Below are 18251 nucleotides of genomic sequence, written 5' to 3'. Positions count from 1 at the left end.
CTGAGTTTCTCTAGCAGTTTGTGGGTGCTGTATTAGTTTGAAGATAGCACGTGCACCACAAACAAAGTCAGACACAATCTGCAGCAACTTCCTGTGTCCACAGGTGGTTCACAAACTGTAGTTGCACACTGCAGAAGCTACTGTAATTATGGTTGAATACCATTTTAAACAGAATTGCTTCAGAAAATAGAGGACTACAAAAATCTGGTTCCCATCGTGTTTTTAAACCAGAAAAATCGGTTTTCAGCTTTAAATTCTCCAATAGTTTCTTATATGCATTTGTGTGTATATTGCATGGAAGTGACAGATTGAACTTCTGTATTTGTGTCATTAATGCATAAAAACATGTAAATGTTGCACAGTGGTCAAAAACAAGGTGCAATATGATTGAATTTTGAATCTAGGGTGCTACTAATGTAAACAGCATAAATTTTGGGAAGTTTCAGACAAATAAAAAAATCACCTGGAAGTTCATCCCTGGCTTGTGGCTAAGCTCTCACAAATAGTGTTCTTTCTATGAAATTTATACTACTAACGTCAATAAAAGGGGAAGTACAACATTGCTATGAGTATAACCACATGATGTGTACTGTCAAATGGAGTGATGAATTTCAATGCAAAGTTTTCTTATAATAAATTTATATGGAATGACACATTAGTGAACTTATTCTGCTGTACATCATAAGAAAAAAATAGATGTTTTGATTCAGTTACAAGAAACCCACCGATCTGACTGATGCTAGAATATTGATAAGGCATCCATTTAGGCTTTGCCCATTATGGGTAATATCTCCAAGAGAATAGTAATCCTGGTGGTTTTTCACAGGCAAATGCAACAAGGCAAGAAGCCTAGTTTCAATCTCTAGATCATGACATATCTTGACTGTTGAAAAGTTCTCACTGACCAGAAGTTTATAGCAACTAAATATGAAACACAAAAAAACGTTAATATCTGATATTTATCTGTAGAGAAAAAACTTTAATGATCTAAGCATTACTTTCAAAATTATTCTGTAATAATACTGCATTGGGAAAAAGTCAATTCTATTTATTCTGATTAATTTACACGTTATAAATCTGTAAAACCCCATTGTTGAAAAATGATTAAATTTACATTTCAGCACTACTTTAATGGCAATTAAATAAACATGAGACTACAGTATAAGTCTATACATTCAAAAGCACATGAAATAAACTGTAGTCATGTATGTTGGAATGATATTAATGTAGTGCACAAAGGAGATTTCAGATTCATTTATATAACACACATACATAGAAACATACAGTGAAATGACTTGTTAAGTTATTGCCTCACCATATCATAATTCACTTCTGGCTAAGGCCCAAGACCTTGGTTAGTCGGCTTGGGAATATACTTACAAGACCATTAAAGCTTAACTTATAGTATTGGCAGAGCGGTCTTGTGAAGTAGAGTAGGGGAAACTGGCAAATTAAGGATGACATGAAGTTGGGCAACAGCCAGGGGGCAGAGATAGCAGTAGTTCAGGAGGGGGGTGAATTAGTATGATAGCCAACTTGAAGAAATAAGTGGGGAATATAGGAAGCATCATGGAGAGATGGAGAAGTGAAATTAGGTCAATATTTTAAATGGGAATGAAGTTCGAAGTTCAAAGTAAATTTGTTATCAAAGTACATACATATCACCATATGTTACCCTGAGATTTCTTTTTCTTGCAAGCATTCATAGTAAGTACAAAGAAACACAATAGAATCTATGAAAAACTGCACATCAAGACAAACAACCAATGTGCAAAAAAACAAATTGTGCAAATACAAAAAAAAGCAAAATAGTAACAATAAATAAGTAATAAATATTGAGAACATGAGTTGTAGAGTCCTTGAAAGTGAGTCCATAGGTTGTGAAATTAGTTCAGTGTTGGGGTGAGTGAAATTATCTACTCTGGTTCAGGAGCCCAATGATTGAGAGTAATAACTGCTCCTGAGCCTGGTGGTGTGGGACCTAAGGCTCCCGTACTTCCTTCCTGATTGCAGCAGCGAGAAGAGAGCATGGACTGGATGGTGAGGGTCTGTGATGATGCATGTCGCTTTCCTATGATAGCGCTCCTTGTAGATATGCTCAATAGTAGGGAGGGCTTTACTTCTCCACATAGAATGCAGTATTTGTTGAGAGAAGGAATGAGGAAACTGCTTGTAAGTCATGGAAGGGGAATGATAGATTTGGGGTTGGAGTGAGGACTCGGGGCCGGTACAGAGCAGATGGATGGGGCAAAAGGTTTAGGTCAAGATTTTATTTACCACCAGGGCTCATGGATTTACACTATCAGCTTATGAACACATTGTCTTAGGAGCGTCCAATATCATTCCTAATGATAGATTCCCCTATATACAAATCACTGCTTGGATACTTTGGAAATGTGCCTGTCTCAAGACACATGGCCCTGTCAAATTTCATGATTTGACCTGAAACACTGTCACACATACAACTTACTCAAGATTAAGTCAATTTTCAGTTGCATACAGCTGATAAGAAAGTGATACGAGATGTAGTTTCTAGGGGGTTATCAGACTTGTCATTTCCTCTCTCTTCAATATAAGTCAGTATCTCACAATGTGTATTTCTTTAATTTTTGTAAGCTTCACATACACATCTATATTATTCCAAATTTGAATTACACTGAATTTGATGATCAACCCAGGTATAATTTGAACATAAGTGGCTGTTGTGTGTTCTTTATGCTGGATGTTGGAGTCCTGGGAGACCCAGAGTTTCCTAGGGAACTATATCTGCGTGAAGTGCACCCTGCTCCTTGAAGACCATGCTAAAAATCTGGAGCAGCAGCTGGATGACCATTGGCTTGTACGGGAGAGTGAGATGACAATCGATCAGAGTTACAGGGAAGTAGTCACCTCGAAGTTGCAGGAGGCGAGTAGCTGGGTGACTGTCAGGAGAGATGGAAATGTGAATAGGCAGTTAGCACAGAGCACCCCTGTGGTCATTCCCCTCAATAATAAGTGTACTGCTTTGGCTACTGTTGTGGGAGATGACCTTCCAGGGGAATGCCACGGAGACTGGGTTACTGGCACTGAGCAGGGGTCCGTGGTGCAGAAGGGAAAGTGAGAGAAGAAGGAAGTGGTAGTGATAGGGGACTCAATATATCGGGGAAACAGACAGGAGATCCTGTGGATGAAAATGATTCATAAGGATGGTATGTTCTTGGTACATATTGGTACCAATGACATAGGAAAGAAAAGCAGAGACCCTGAAAGGAGAATTTAGAGAGCTAGGTAGAAAGCTGAGAAGCAGGATCGCCTGGGTAGTAAATTCTGCATTGCGCCTGTGCCATGCGCCAGTGAGAGCAGAAACAGGATGACCTGGCAAATCAATACGAGGCTGAGAAACTGGTGCAGGGGGCAGGGCTTCAGGTTCTTAGATCATTGGGATCTCTTCTGGGGAAGATATGACCTGTTCAAAAGTGACGGGTTGCACCTAAACCCAAGGGGAACTAATATTTTCGTGGGCAGGTTTCTTAGAGCTGTTGGGGAGGGTTTAAATTAATCTGGCAGGGGGTGGGAACTGGAGTGAAGGGACTCAGGATAGGACTGATGGTAGGAAAAAAGCAAAGATAGCGTGCAGTCAGACTGTCAGCAAAGGCAGGTAGATGATAGGATATAATTGCAGCCAGCAGGGTGAGTATCAGTGCATTAGGGATGTAGTAGCAAAAAGGGTAGCAAATACAGTACACAAAGTGCTATATCTCAATGCACGGAGTATAAGAAATAAGGTAGATGATCTTGTTGACTGAATTGTGGCTGAAAAGATGGTTGTAGTTGGGAGCTGAATGTTCAAGCTTACATGTCGTATCAGAGGGATAGGAAGGTAGGCAGGGTGGGGGGGGGTGCGCTGCTGGTGAAGAATGACATCAAATCAGTAGAAAGATGTGACATAGGATTGGAAGATATTGAATCCTTGTTTGTTGAGTTTAGAAACTGCAAGAGTTAAAGGACCCTGATGGCAGTTTTATACAGGTCTCCCAACAGTAGCTGGGACGTGGACCACAGATTACAACAGGAAATAGAAAAGGAGTGCCAAAAGGGCAATGTTATGATAGTCATGGGAGATTTCAACATACAGGTCGATTGGGAAAATCAGGTTGGAGACCGTGAGTTTGTTGAATGCCTATGGGATGGCTTTTTAGAGCAGTTTTTAATTGAGCCTACTAAGAGATCCGCTATACGGGATTGAGAGTTATGTAATGAACCAGCGGTGATTAGGGAGCTTAAGGTAAAAAACTGACGCAATGGTCACAATATGATTGAGTTCAGCTTGAAATCTGATAGGGAGAAAGTAACTTCTGACAGAGCAGTATTTCAGCAGAGTAAAGGAAATTATAGTGGTATGAGAGAGGAGTTGGCCAAAGTAGATCTGAAGGAGATGCTGGCAGGGATGACAGCAGAGCAGTAATGGCATGAGTTCCTGGGAAAAATGAGGAAGGTGCAGGATAGCTGTATTCCAAAAACCAAGAAATACTCAAATGGCAAAATAGTATAACTATGACTGACAAGGGACGTCAAAGCTAATGTAAAGGCAAAAGAGAGGGCATATAACAAAGCAAAAATTAGCGGGAAGACAGAGGATTGGGAAGCTTTTAAAACCCTATAGAGAGTAACTAAAAGAATCATTAGGAGGGAAAAGATGAAATATGAAAGCAAGCTAGCAAACAATATCAAAGTGGATAGTAAAAGCTTTTTCAAGTATGTTAAAAAAAATGTAGACCTCCCACCCTGCAAAAACTCATTTCAGGGAGGTAGCACCAATTTGTGGGAGACTTCCAGGGGAGGTGGGATGTCTGCAATAGAGTAGCTCCTTAGCAGCCAGCCAGCTAGTTTAAATAATGTTAGCTATGCTAATCAACCAATGACACCTATTAAACTCACCTCAACATGCCTTTTACAGTCTTAACCCACCATGGGCAATAGAAAAGTCACTGTTGCAAACAGTGCAGCGAGCAACACTGTCATTATTTTGACCCCTATTAGGCAGGGGTACACTTTAGTGTAGTCTGGGATGAAGTACGTTTTATTTTTTTTTCGGAACTCTCTGCCACTCTGACTTTTTTTTGGAACTCTCTCGCTTTTGCTCTCTATCGCGCATGCTCTCTCGCTCGTGGTCACTCTCACTCGTGTTTGCTTTCTCGCTCTCGCGCTTGCTTTCTTGCTCTCTCTCGCGGTCGCTCTCACTCGCGCACTCTCTCGTGCGCGCTTGCTTTCTTGCTCTCACGCTCGCTCTCAAAAAAAAAAAAAAAAAAAAAAAAAAAAAAAAAAAATCAATTTCCGGGACATTGTATATAACTTGCGGGCATCAGGGAGCCACTATTAATTTGCGGGAGACTCCTGGAACTTCCGGGAGAGCAGGGATGTCTGGAGATGAGAGTGGATATAGGAACACCAGAAAATGAGGCCAGAGAAATAATAACTGGGGACAAAGATAGCAGATGAAGTTCACTGTGGAAGACACTGGCAGTGTGTCAGTTGTTGCAGGGTGTGAGGAAAGAGAAGTGCAGTTACTATTACAAGGGAGAAGATGCTCAAAAAGCTGAAAAATGTAAGGATACATAAGTCACCTGGACCAGATGAACTGCCCTAGGGTTCTGAAAGAGGTGGCAGTAGAGATTGTGAAGGCATTAGTAATGATCTTTCAAAAATCATTGGACTCTGGCATGGTGCCAGAGAAATGGAAAACTGTAAATATCACACCATTCTTTGAAGAAAGGAGGAAGGCAGCAGAAAAGAAATTATAGACCAATTAGCCTAACTTCAGTGGTTGAGAAGATGTTGGAGTCAATTGTTAAGGATGAGGTTATGGAGTACTTGGAGGCACAGGACAAGATAGGACAAGGTCAGCATGCTTTCCTTAAGGGAAAACCCTGCCTGACATGAGGAGATTACATGTAGGATAGATAAAGGGGATGCAGTGGATGTTGCATATTTGGACTTTCAGAAGGCCTTTGGCAAGGTGCCACACATGAGGTTGCTTACAAAGTTAAGAACCAATTTATTACAGGAAATTTACTGGCATGGTTAGAGCATTAACTGATTGGTAGGAGGCAGCCAGTGGGAATAAAAGGATCCTTCTCTGGTTGGCTGACAGTGAGTAGTGGTAGTCCGCAGGGGTCAGTGTTGGAACTGCTTCTTTTTAGTGCTGTATATCAATGATTTAGATAATGGAATAGATGGCTTTGTTGCCAAGTTTGCAGATGATACGAAGATTGGTGGAGGGGCAGGTAGTGTTGAGGAAACATATAGTTTGCAGAAGGACTCAGACAGATTAGGAGAATGGGCAAGAGAGTAGCAAATGAAATACAATGTTGGAAAATGCATAGTCATGCACTTGGTAGTAGAAATAAATGTGCAGACTATTTTCTAAACAGAGAGAAAAATCCAAAAACCTGAGATGCAAAGGGACTTGTGAGCCCTTGTGCAGAACAACCTAAAAGTTAACTTGCAGGTAGAGTTGGTAATGAGGAAGGCAAATGTCATGTTAGCATTCATTTCAATAGGTTGAGAATACAAGAGCAGGGATGTGATGCTGGGGCTTTATAAGGCACTGGTGAGGCCTCACCTTGAGTATTGTGAACAGTTTTGGGCTCATCTAAGAAAAGCATTGGAGAGGGTTCAGAGGAGGTTCACAAGGATGATTCCGGGAATGAAAGGGTTATCATATGAGGAACATTTGATAGCTCTGGGTCTGTACTTGCTGGAACTTAGAAAGATACGTGGGAATCTCAATGAAACCTTCCAAATGTTGAAAGGTCTACACTGATTAGATGTGGAAAGGATGTTTCCCCAAGGTGGGGGAGTCTAGGACAAGAGGACACAGTCTCAAGGCAAAGGGACATCTATTTAAAGCAGAGATGCAGCGGCCAGGTCGTTGGGCGTATTTAAGGCAGAGCTTGATAGTTTCTTGATTGGACATGGCATCAAAGATTATGGGGAGAGGCTGGGAGTAAGGTGGAGGAGGGGAAAAAAGGATTAGCTGTGATTGAATGGCAGAGTGGACTCTATGGGCCAAATGGCCTATTTCTGCTTCTATGTCTTATGGTCTTATAGTATTATGGAATGTACATTGCTGGTCCAGTCAAACAGATTTTGCATCCCTGGTGGAAAATAATGACTTGCAATGCAGTATACTGGTTTCCACTCATTTATTGTGGATATCAAAGTGGACCACCGTCCCAGCTTAAGCTTCAAGAAAAATATTTTTCTTAACCAAGCAAACATATTACTGAGGAAAACGGAAGCCTAGATTTAGAAAGCTAGAACAGTCACAGTTGAGTAAGAAACCATTTTTACTCATAACAATACCAAAGGGAGCCATGTGTCAGGGCAAGTACACATGGAATATGTAAGTTAATGTGAAAATATATGAAGCTATCCACCTGGCTTAACAACATATATAAACAGAGTCTTAAATGATGAGAATGAAAAATGATGGTGTTCAGATTCTCAGAAATTAAACATGCAGGTGGAACAAGCGAATAGGAAGGAAAATGATATGCTGGCCTTGACTGCAAAGCCACTGTAGTGTAAAATAAAGACATCTTATTGAAATGATATAGAACTCTGTTAAGTGGAATATTGTGCATCGATCTGGTCTCCCAATCTGGGCTTGCACTTCTGACAAAAATTCATCGAAAATTCATCAACTGATTCCCAGGATGGTAATTATTCTCTCGGGGAATTGAGAGGAATGGACTTATATTTTCTATAAATAAAGATCGAAAATGCTGGAAATAGTGATGTTTCATCAAAAATAGTAATTTCATCAGAAATAATTTCTGATGCAGGGTCATTGATCTGAAGCCCTATATCTCTCCTCAGATGGACTCTTGCTGCTTTACATTTCTTGCATTTTCTGTTATTATTTCAGTTTTCCAGCATCTCCTATTCTTTGCTTTTCTTTAGAATCTAGACTGTAAAATTCTTAAAGGGTTTAACAGGATAGATGCTAGAAAAATATTTCACAAGGCTATGATGTATGGAAGTCGCAATTATGGTCTCAAAGTAAGGAGATATTCTTTCAGAACTGAGATGAGAAGAAATTAATAAATTTCTAGAACAATCAATCACAGACGGTGTGGAGACTTAAGACATATTCAATCACAAACAGGGGAAATCTGCAGATGCTGGAAATCCACGTAACACACTCAAAATGCTGGAGGAACTCAGCAGGCCAGGCAGCATCTATGGAGAAGTGTACAGTAAACATCTCAGCCCGAAATGTTTTTCTCGATATTAAAAGAAGCAAAGGAAATTGTGTGAGTAGAGGAAAGATGTTCCAAGGTTCTATCAATTATATTTACTGAAATTCAGAGTAGGTGAAGGTGAAGGAAATGATCTTATACCAAAGAAGCAACATCTCAGTGTGTGATCAAGAATACGGTGGTTGTAATTTTTTGGCGATGTCTTGCACTCCACCATAGTGAAGATAAAGCATTGTAGGTATTTTAGTTAGATATAACCTATAACTAAATATATTGTCATTAATAACTTACCAATTAAAATTATAAATGTTATATTTATATATTAAGATGCACTTTTAATATACCTTGAAGTAGATGGGCTGAATCTTTCCTCCTTTTCTAGATCTTTAGTTTGTACTAATGGATTTTCAATTACAACTACAAGAAAATATCACCATTAAAAAAAACCCTGCAGATACTGTGAATCTAAAATAAAAACATGAAATCCAAGAAACACTCAACAGATTAGGTAACACCTTTGGAATGAAAAACAGACTGTGTGTCTCAGGCCCTCCACCCTTCATCAGAATTGTCTTCTTATCTCAGTCCTACAATGCTTACTACCCAAGCTACTGAATATTTACAAGATTTTCTATTTTGTTGTATAGAAATAAGAAGGATTTTATTAGTAAACACATAGTTACAATATCTTTTAAGAGTCAGTGACATTTTAAGGTCACATATTTAAGGAGGAGGTCCCAAAGAACATTAAAAAAAATTACTGCATCCTGGGATGTTTGAATACATCCATATGGAGATTTGTGCTTCCTACCTCTGGAACACTGTCACTGGGTGGTAGTGGGGGGGGGGGGGGGGGGTGGGAACCAAGTGAAGGGTGGATAAGTCTAAGAAATGCAAACCTAGCAGGGACAAAAGAGAACCAATCAGAAAAATACTTCTTAATCTACAAGTAGTACTATACAACCATTTCACCTGCGAAAACTGTCTAGCCACTATTCACCAGTGGCCAACTTCTCCCTCTACATGGTTGATTCTGCCCACAATCCTCTCTCCATCTGATTCCATCTATCACTTACTACCCTCTATCTCTCCCTTGGTATTACTAAAACAAGGGAAACTTTCCTGTTCACTTCCAGTCCTAATGCAGAGTTTTGATCTGAAAAATTGCCATGTACCTTTTGCCTTCACAGATGCTGCCTGATCTGCTGAGCTCTTTCAGCATTGTATTTTCTTTGCTTAGATTCCAGCACCTTCTGTCTCTTTTGATTTAATGTTATATTCCAGGTTGCTTATTAAGATACTTGCTTGTTTACCAAATCGTTTCCTAAATTGCTTGCCCATGTTTTATCCTGCATTCTTGAAACCAGGGGTCCCCAAACTTTTTTGCACCGCAGACCGGTTTATTATTTACAATATTCTTGTGGACTGGCCAACCCTGGGGGGGGGGGGGGGGGGGGGGAGGGGGGGAGGGGGGGGAAAAGAGAGAAAGAGGGTTGCCAATGGACAAGAGTAGCAGTCAAATACGTTCTGTTTACCCCGAGAAAGACTACCATGACCATGAAGCCTTGCGCGGGCACCTGTGTGCGCATGCGTGACATGCACGTGCCGATTTTTTTCTACAAATCGGTTTTGGCGATTCTGTTCAGTGAAACAACACTGTACATACATTATTTCTACTTTATATAGGCTGTGTATTTATCATATAATTCCTAATTTTACTATATATTAGTGTTATTTTAGGTTTTGTGCATTATTTGATATGATTTGGTAGGCTATTTTTTGGGTCTGGGAACACTCAAAAATTTTCCCCATATAAATTAATGGTAATTGCTTCTTCACTTTACTCCATTTCGGCACGAAAGGTTTCATAGGAACACTCTACCTTAGCGGGGGAAATACGGGACAAGGGGAGTCCCGTATGGGACAAACCAATTTAGCCCAATGTACAGGATGTCCCGGCTAATATGGGACAGCTGGCAACCCCGGGGGGGTGGGGGTGTTAATCACGACGGGAATATAGGTGATAAGTCAACTATAAGTCACTTATAAGTGGCTATTACACTCAATTTCATTTCTAAAAGGGTTTATCTAATGAATTTAATATTAAAAACACAGCGCATATTTTCCTCGCATGAATAGTGATAAGTCAATTATAAGTCAATATCATAACATTTTAAGTAACATTTGGATATTAAACACACAGCGCATATTTTCCTCGTATGAACATATAAAATCATTGCAACACACCAATATTGCTGAATCAGTGGGAGCCCTGGGCTCGTTTCCCTGCAACAAGATGCTGCCATCGAGGGGTGATGGGAGAAGCGATACTCAAAAGGGGTTCCTTATGTCCAGTCTATTCCGCAACTTAGTTTTCGTTGCATTCACTGCAGAAAACCCCGCTTCGCAGAGATATGTTGGAAATGGAAGCAACGTTTTCAGTGCTTTCGTGGCTATCTCAGGATATTTAGCCTTGACTTTGGTCCAGAATGCTGGCAAAGATGTTATGTCAAACATATTTTTCAGCCCGCCGCCATTTGGAAGCTCGAGGAGTTGATCTTCTTCCCGCGCTGACATGGATGACGCGTGCGTAATGACCTCACGTGCGTTCAAATTCAACAGTGGGCATGACAGGGAATGAGGAAAGGTGCAGCTGACTCATATCACCAAATCATATCGTTTCCTCACGGCCCGGAAGTGCATGCTTTCTGGCCCGGTACCAGTCCACGGCCCGGTGATTGGGGACCACTGCTTTAAACCCAGAGTGGATGGATTGGATCATAGTCCAAATTTTTTTTTTTTTTTTTTTTTTTTTTTTTTTTTAAAATACTGACTTCAAACTTACTACATCTTACCCATTTTAGGGCTAATATTCAGCCCAAGGACTAAGTTGTGTTAAGATGTTTGAAATGTCAAAACAGGGATAAAACTTAAATTACACTGCAGAGAGCATGTTAAAAATTACACATAATATGCCATTGGCCAAACACTGAACAAATAAAATGTTTTTCCTCATTCTTTCCTCGCTCTTTTTTCCAGTCTTCACCTGCCCCCTCTACTGTTACTTCTTCAGTCTCCCTCTTTCTCTTTTCCTTTCTATTCTGGCATCCATCTGCCTCTCCTCTTCGTTAACACACTTTACCCTTTCCCCTCTCTAAATAAGCTACTCTTTCTTTCCGCCCCACTTCTTCCTGCATTCTCGGCACCTTCGCCCTCTCTAATTCAATTTACTCCTCATGTCCAATTCCCCATTCTTCTGCACATTTCAAAAATATTGTTTCAGTATCCAAATAAATCTGCAATTCAGAATTCTTCTATAATCATGCAAAAATCACCATTAATTTTATTGATTTCTCAATAAATTATGTAATATTATCCATATCTTCATCATATTATAATGAGACCTAGTTATAATATGGTAGATATCAGAGCATTATATGTTGGAGTATTATAATGGTCACTATGAACACAGCAACTGATAAAATATATACTTTCCGACTGGTGTGAGTACTGTGTTTTCCATCAAATATTTTATCTCATAACTTTTTCAATATTGTTACATTTTTCTTTGATGTTGAATTTACTTAAAATATCCTTTGAGTATGTTGGTTTCAAGAAGAGTTAACAGATTAAGTTGGCAAAAGTTACAATATTTGATTATGAGAGTACCTTAAGGAAATTATTTATGAAAGAGCCAACAGGCACATGGATTATCGTAAGTACTGTAGTAAGTAAATTAGATACAAAATGCTTTAAATATTTATCAAATAATTAAGCTAATTAAACATACCACAATCGCCAATTCTGAAACTGTTTGATAGACTTCTCACATATTCTTCTCTCCCCCAAGAAACTACATTGATGAAATGGTTTGGAGCATCTCGTATTGTGAAAGTGAAAGTGTATCTTTCTGTTCCAATGTCTAAAAAAAAAAAAAAACAAAAAATGTCAAATTGTATTTCTTTGTGGATTAAGATAAATATTTGTAATACAGTCGACCCTCCTTATCCGTGAGTTCCGCATGTGCGAATTCAACCAACTGTGAATCGAGAAAACCCGGAAGTGCTCTTCCAGCACGTTGTTCGAGCACGTACAGACTTTTTTTTCTTGTCATTATTCCCTAAACAATGCAGTATAACAACTACTTTACATAACATTTACATTGTATTAGGTATTATAAATAATCTAGAAATGATTTAAAGTTTACAGGAGGATGTGTGTAGGTTATCGTGGATCGGGATCCAAAAAAACCCAGAAGTTCTCTTACTAAGTCAGAACAGGTACATCCGTTATTATGTAGCGTCAGTTAGTCAAACGTTTGTCTTAGTATATAGTTTACCTTTCTATGCAGATAAAACACTTAAGAAACATTTGTTTCAGCGCCAAGTTTGATCCAGAGACAGACCGCTCCCGAACGCGCTCTCAATCCGTGCCGGGTTGATATGCAGGATCAAAAACCCAAAACACCAAAACCCAATAATTAAACCACTGCGTTGCTTAGTAATAATTGTAGCTTTCATCGGGGCAGGGCCTTTCTCACTTGATCCTTTAAAATTGTTCCGATCGTTGACTGACTGCAGCCTAATGCTTTTCCAATGACCGATGGCGTTTCACCTCTTTCCGATCGCTTTATTATTTCCACTTTATTTTCAATTGTGATCGTGATTATTTTCGTGAACAGAAACACTGCGGATTCAGAGCTCCGCTGCTGGGTCCTAATGTCCACCACACTGAGACAGTTTAAATAAGGTCTGGAGTTCCGCTGGGTCCTAAGATCCACCTCATTGAGACTTGAGCATCCACGTTTTTTGGTATCTGCGAGTGGTCCCAGATCCAATCCCTCGCGGATAAGGAGGGCCGACTGTATTACAAGTTATCAATAAAAAATGTATTTCTAAGGCATAAAGTTTCAAAAGTTCAATGTCATGTCAGGCTTGGAATTCAATGAAATGACGACTACGGGGAATGAAACTGAGGTCTTGGTTGAGAGCCCATTATTCAGTTTGGAGAGGGATCATTCAAAGTGTAAATTATGCTTGAATTCAGTTGTTGAAGTTTGACATCTGAGAAGGTGAAATAAAATCTTTTGTTAAAATACCAAATGTGGTAAAACGTGTGTGAGTGGGAGTGAGAATGAGTGTACTGATTCATGGCATTACATATGGATCTCAGAATACACCAATAATGACCATTTGAGAAATCTTAAATATCCTGAAGGTATTTATAAACATGCATAAAATGATGCAGTGCTCCTTCAAGACACACACAAAATGCTAAAGGAACTCAGCAAATCTGGTAGCATCTAAGGAGGGGAATAAGCTGTTGAAGTTTTGAGCCGAGACTCTTCATCAGGGTTCTGGCCCACAATGTCAGCTGTTTATTCCCGTCCTTAGATGCTGCCTGACCCCATCGAGTTCCTCCTGCATTTTGTGTAAGTTGCTCCAGATTTGCAGCATCTGCAGAATCTCCCGTGTTTTTGTAGTGCTCCATTCATTCTTTATCGTAATGTCATTCTAGGTCAGGGGTCCCCAATCTGGGGTCCATGGATCCCTTGCCTAATGGTATTGGTCCATGGCATAAGAAACAGCAGTGAACCCCTATTCTAGATTATGCAGAGATATATCTTAATCACTACTTTTCCATGTTAATGAAAAATATAAGAGTCCATCCAAAAGTCAGCAAGCCTAAATATAAAATTCTGAAGGGGCAAGGATTAACTGAAAAATTGAGCAACGTAATATGTATCCTGTCCTTCAAAAATGGTGGACAGATGAGTTTTAATAAGTACCCAAAATAAACTATTTATTTTCAATTACTTTTCATGGTTGCTGAAGTCACCAATAATTTGAGCCTAGTATTATGGGATCATTATACAATCATTAAAGCATGACTTAAAAGTAAATAATACCAAGCACAAATAAAATGGAACTACCAAAATTCTACCTAGCATACTTCATTTAGCATATGTCATATGTGAATGGATGTTCCAATTAAATGCTCCAAATGTTCAAAGATGTCTAATTAGACAGTCTGGTGGCCTTTTGTAGATTACAAGAACATCATGTTATTTACATGTAAAGAGTTTACCCCATTAATGATGTATCAGTATTTTTTTTCCAGTTTCATTTGTTGAATCCAGTAGGCTCCTACACTGATAATTTTTTTTGCAGAATTTTGAATGACACTCCAATCAAGAAGCCCTGTACACTGAAGATTGTACCCTTATGGCCCACACAGAAGTCTATCTTCAGCTGCTTGTCGATAGGTTTGCAGAAGCCACTTGGCTGTTCAGCTGAACCATCAGCCTACGAAAGACGGAAGTCCTGTTCCAAACCGGTCCAAAACTCAGGGTGTACAAAGCAGTCATCCTTAGCAGCCTATTATATGGCTGTGAAACCTGGACTGTATACAAAAGACATCTTAAAATGCTGGATCCCTGCCATACACATAGCCTGAGATCAATCCTGGGCATCAACTAGTAGGACCATATCACCAACCTGAAAGTCCTCAAGACAGCAGAGAGCACAAGCATAGAAGCAATGATCCTGCAATCCCAGCTTTGCTGGACAGGGCATGTTATACACATGGAGGATTCTAAAATACCCAAATATAATTGCTATATGGAGAGCTATCACAAGGGAGAAGAGAACCTCGTAAGAGGTTTAAGGACTGTGTAAAAGCCACCTCAAGCATGCTGACATTGCACCTAAGCAGCTCGAGCGAGTGCTCAGGACCAGACTGGATGGCATGCCCTGATAAGATGAGCCTCCAACAACTTGAAGAATAATCGCTGTGCAGATCTGGTCGCTGCTCAAGAAAGGAGAAAAATGGCCACATCAATTGCTCTAACAGTGGCTGAACAGTTCACCTGCCCTCTCTGTCAAAGCTCACGCCTTTCTAGAATCAGACTGTACAGCCACCTCAGAATGCACAATTGATGAGATGCACAGACAAACATCATCGTCCAAAACAACAGACAATCAACAATGAATTATCTTAATATCCAGTGTTTGATTGGAAATACCATAAAGTTGTTTTTAACAAAATGAGATTCCATACAAACTATTTCATAAGAACACGAGTAGTAATATAAATACTCAACTCTTTCGGTCAGGAAATCCTTTAGCATCAATTTTTCCAATCACTACTCCAGCTACACTCTGAAATACACAAAACAACAAAATGAACCAAGAGTCTGATACCAACATCAACTAAATAACTATGGAAGAAATTAAGTAACTAGTAGCATGAATATTAGGTTTACTGGTACAAATGTACAATTTACAGTCTGCATATATTTGGCCATTTCAATGCCATACCATGAATGGATGACTGATCATACCATTTGATTCAATTTTACTCCAATTCCTGAAGGGACGGAAGCTAAACAACATTAAGGCTATTCTCGAATTCCCTCCATTTTTCTTCACTAGCCCTCCCACTACCCATTTTTCTCCCCACCTCCTTCAATCACCCTCACTGCCTAACTTGCTCTCCAATTTTCATGTAATTCTATATTGGTTAACTTTAATAGTTGGTACAGCTAAACCTCTGGTCAATGCAGCTGTCTAAATTTAGTATTGATTCTAAAGAAAGAAAAGACAGTATTCTCTGTATTCCCATTTAGAAACAACCTTTAATAAATGAAAGTTAATGCCAGCAGACTTAATGAGGAGACACAGTACTTTTTTTTTTCCTGACTGACCATGTGAAGTAACAACATCCCTTCATCTCAACTTTAATCAGTTGAGATGAAGGGCCTCAATCCAAAATGGCAACTATTCATTTCCCTCTATAGGAGCTGAATGACTTGCTGAATTCTTCCAGCATCTTGTTTGTTGCTTTAGGTTCCAGCTTCTCCAGTCTCTTGTGTCTCACCTTAACTTCCTTTGGTCATGTATCATACTCCACAAATACCTGTCTCAGACTTCATGGTGTAAAAGTACACCATGAAAATGCTTTCATTGTTGCAAAATTAGTGTCATAACCTCAGAAACATTGTGGATAACTTTCACTTCGGGAGAAGATTGCAAATTATGTGGACCCAACAACCATCCTGTCTAATTTTCTGTTTCAGTTAAATCAGTGTGCCTTTTTGTCCACTAGAAATTCCTGCATCTGTTTAGGATAGTATTTTGTTTGTTAATCTACTCTGGTGTAATTATGCTGCCTTTCAGTAGAAATAAATAGGAAAGCCAGATTCAAAATAGTGTAAACAGAGGACTGCAACATTCAAAAAGCTCCACACCTAATTATCACCTCCCTGATTTTTTTTCCCTAAAAAATATTCCTTTTTACAGTATGCCAAGACTGTAGCTCACATTTCTCTTCATGTTGAAACTAAAGTACAAATGCTTATCGAGAGATTCTATATGGATTACGGGAGGTAAGGGAAGCCAGGTGACATTACAAAATGTTGTAATCTGGAGCAAAACCCAACTGCTGGAGGAACTAACTGAGCCAGGCATCATCCTTGAGGGTGATTGGATGGCAGACATTCAGGTTGAGACCCTGTACTGGATATCCCTCTGTCCCCATAGATGCTGCATAACACACTGAAATCCTCCAGTAGTTTGTGTTTTCCTAAGGAAAGACAGGCAGACAGTATAAAATCATGGAGAAAATTATATTTCATTTCTTCCAATATTAAATGATCAGCCCTAGATGTCTAATCCATAAATGAAAGCGATTTAAAGCAATGAAGTTCGATAACTCCCTCAGTACTGGAGAAAGATTTAACAAAAATAAATATTGACTATTTTATAAAGGGGGTTAACAAAATATTAATATTTGCATAACAAACAAATTTCAAGCAAATGTTCAATATCTGGTTTCTAAATAATTTTCTGAACAAAATAGACTTTTGAAATTGGACAAGATTGTATAACTATCACCTACGGGACGTGCTGAATTTGGGTGAAGATCAGAGATGGGTACCAAGCTCTGGCCAAAGGATCCAAAAGCCATTGTCTTCTTTGTCTGAAATTTTAAAATAAAGGAACTCAGATTTTAACCAATTTTAAAATACTCAAATCATGCAAAATTGCTTTTGGGATCACAAAGGTGAAAAGGATGCTGCAGATTCCTATCACCTATTGCAGAAATAAAAATTTGGGCACCCTAAACCAAACAAACACATCTGTTTTCCAGCTAATGTATCTAATTGGAAACAGAAGATACTCTACACATTTGAAGGATGTTAAGTGTCACTGCTATAGCAGCTGTTGGCATTGGGCTTGCCTGACAATACCTCACCTAAAGGTTGTAAATGCCATACACATTATATCAACATGCCCAGAGAGTGACCTAGCTATCACTATACAGTAACTGATATCACTCCATTAAAAACAATTGCCCACAGCAGCAGAGCGCAATTGTTAAATAATCTGACTGATGCCATAGCTGTCATGCTATTTTTCAATGATTGAGTATTGCCTTTGCTGTGAAGTTGATTCTTATCTCATGATCCTACTCCCCTGTTTAGTCTGCTCTTAGAATACTTTTCATTGCAACTTGTGAGAGGTAGACACTAAAGAGATGCCAAGAAAAATTAGCAAAGTTGGAGGGTGAAATGAAACATCTGCTCTGCTTTGATCATTGTCTGGATACTCCTTTTATGGGTAGGATTGAACACAACAAAAATAGGTCAAAAACCATTAGTCAGAAGAGATTGATCACACCAAGTTATTGTAAACTGTCTGAAATGCTGTGCTATACTGCTGAGATTTCATTAGTTATTCCCCAGTAAGCATCTTGAAATAATGGTGGCTTAAAATGAATCACATTTAATGTTGCATGAAGGATGTCTCATTACTGAATGAGTTTGGACTTAACTGCCTTGTAACATAGCCGTGCACTGTCTCTTGATCCACTGTATGTCAACCTGAACAATACACTTTGATATTCAGTATTTTCAGCTGCACTAAATACAGCCACTGTTGAAGCTAAACGGTGGGCTAACTGCTCAAGATCTCAACTACTGGTTACATCTACAAAGGAAAACAAACA

General features: G+C 39.2%; 1 protein-coding gene across 1 annotated transcript in view; it reads right to left on the bottom strand.

The window, feature by feature from the left end:
• meiob (meiosis specific with OB-fold) overlaps positions 1-17219 on the bottom strand; it is a 55463-nt gene extending 38244 nt beyond the window's left edge. The window contains exons 1-5 of the mRNA XM_072267307.1: positions 17142-17219; positions 15346-15403; positions 12034-12165; positions 8588-8660; positions 726-921 (exon numbers count right to left, since the gene is read on the bottom strand). Coding sequence (XP_072123408.1) covers positions 726-921; positions 8588-8660; positions 12034-12165; positions 15346-15403; positions 17142-17210 — 528 coding nt within the window. The 5' untranslated portion in view covers positions 17211-17219. The remainder of the gene's footprint in view (positions 1-725; positions 922-8587; positions 8661-12033; positions 12166-15345; positions 15404-17141) is intronic.
• Between the last annotated feature and the right edge of the window lie 1032 nt (positions 17220-18251).

This window comes from Mobula birostris, chromosome 9 (assembly GCF_030028105.1).
Source record: "Mobula birostris isolate sMobBir1 chromosome 9, sMobBir1.hap1, whole genome shotgun sequence".
NCBI lineage: Eukaryota > Metazoa > Chordata > Chondrichthyes > Myliobatiformes > Myliobatidae > Mobula > Mobula birostris.
The sequence above is the reverse complement of the archived record's forward strand: the minus strand, read 5'-3'. Positions and strand labels throughout refer to the sequence as shown.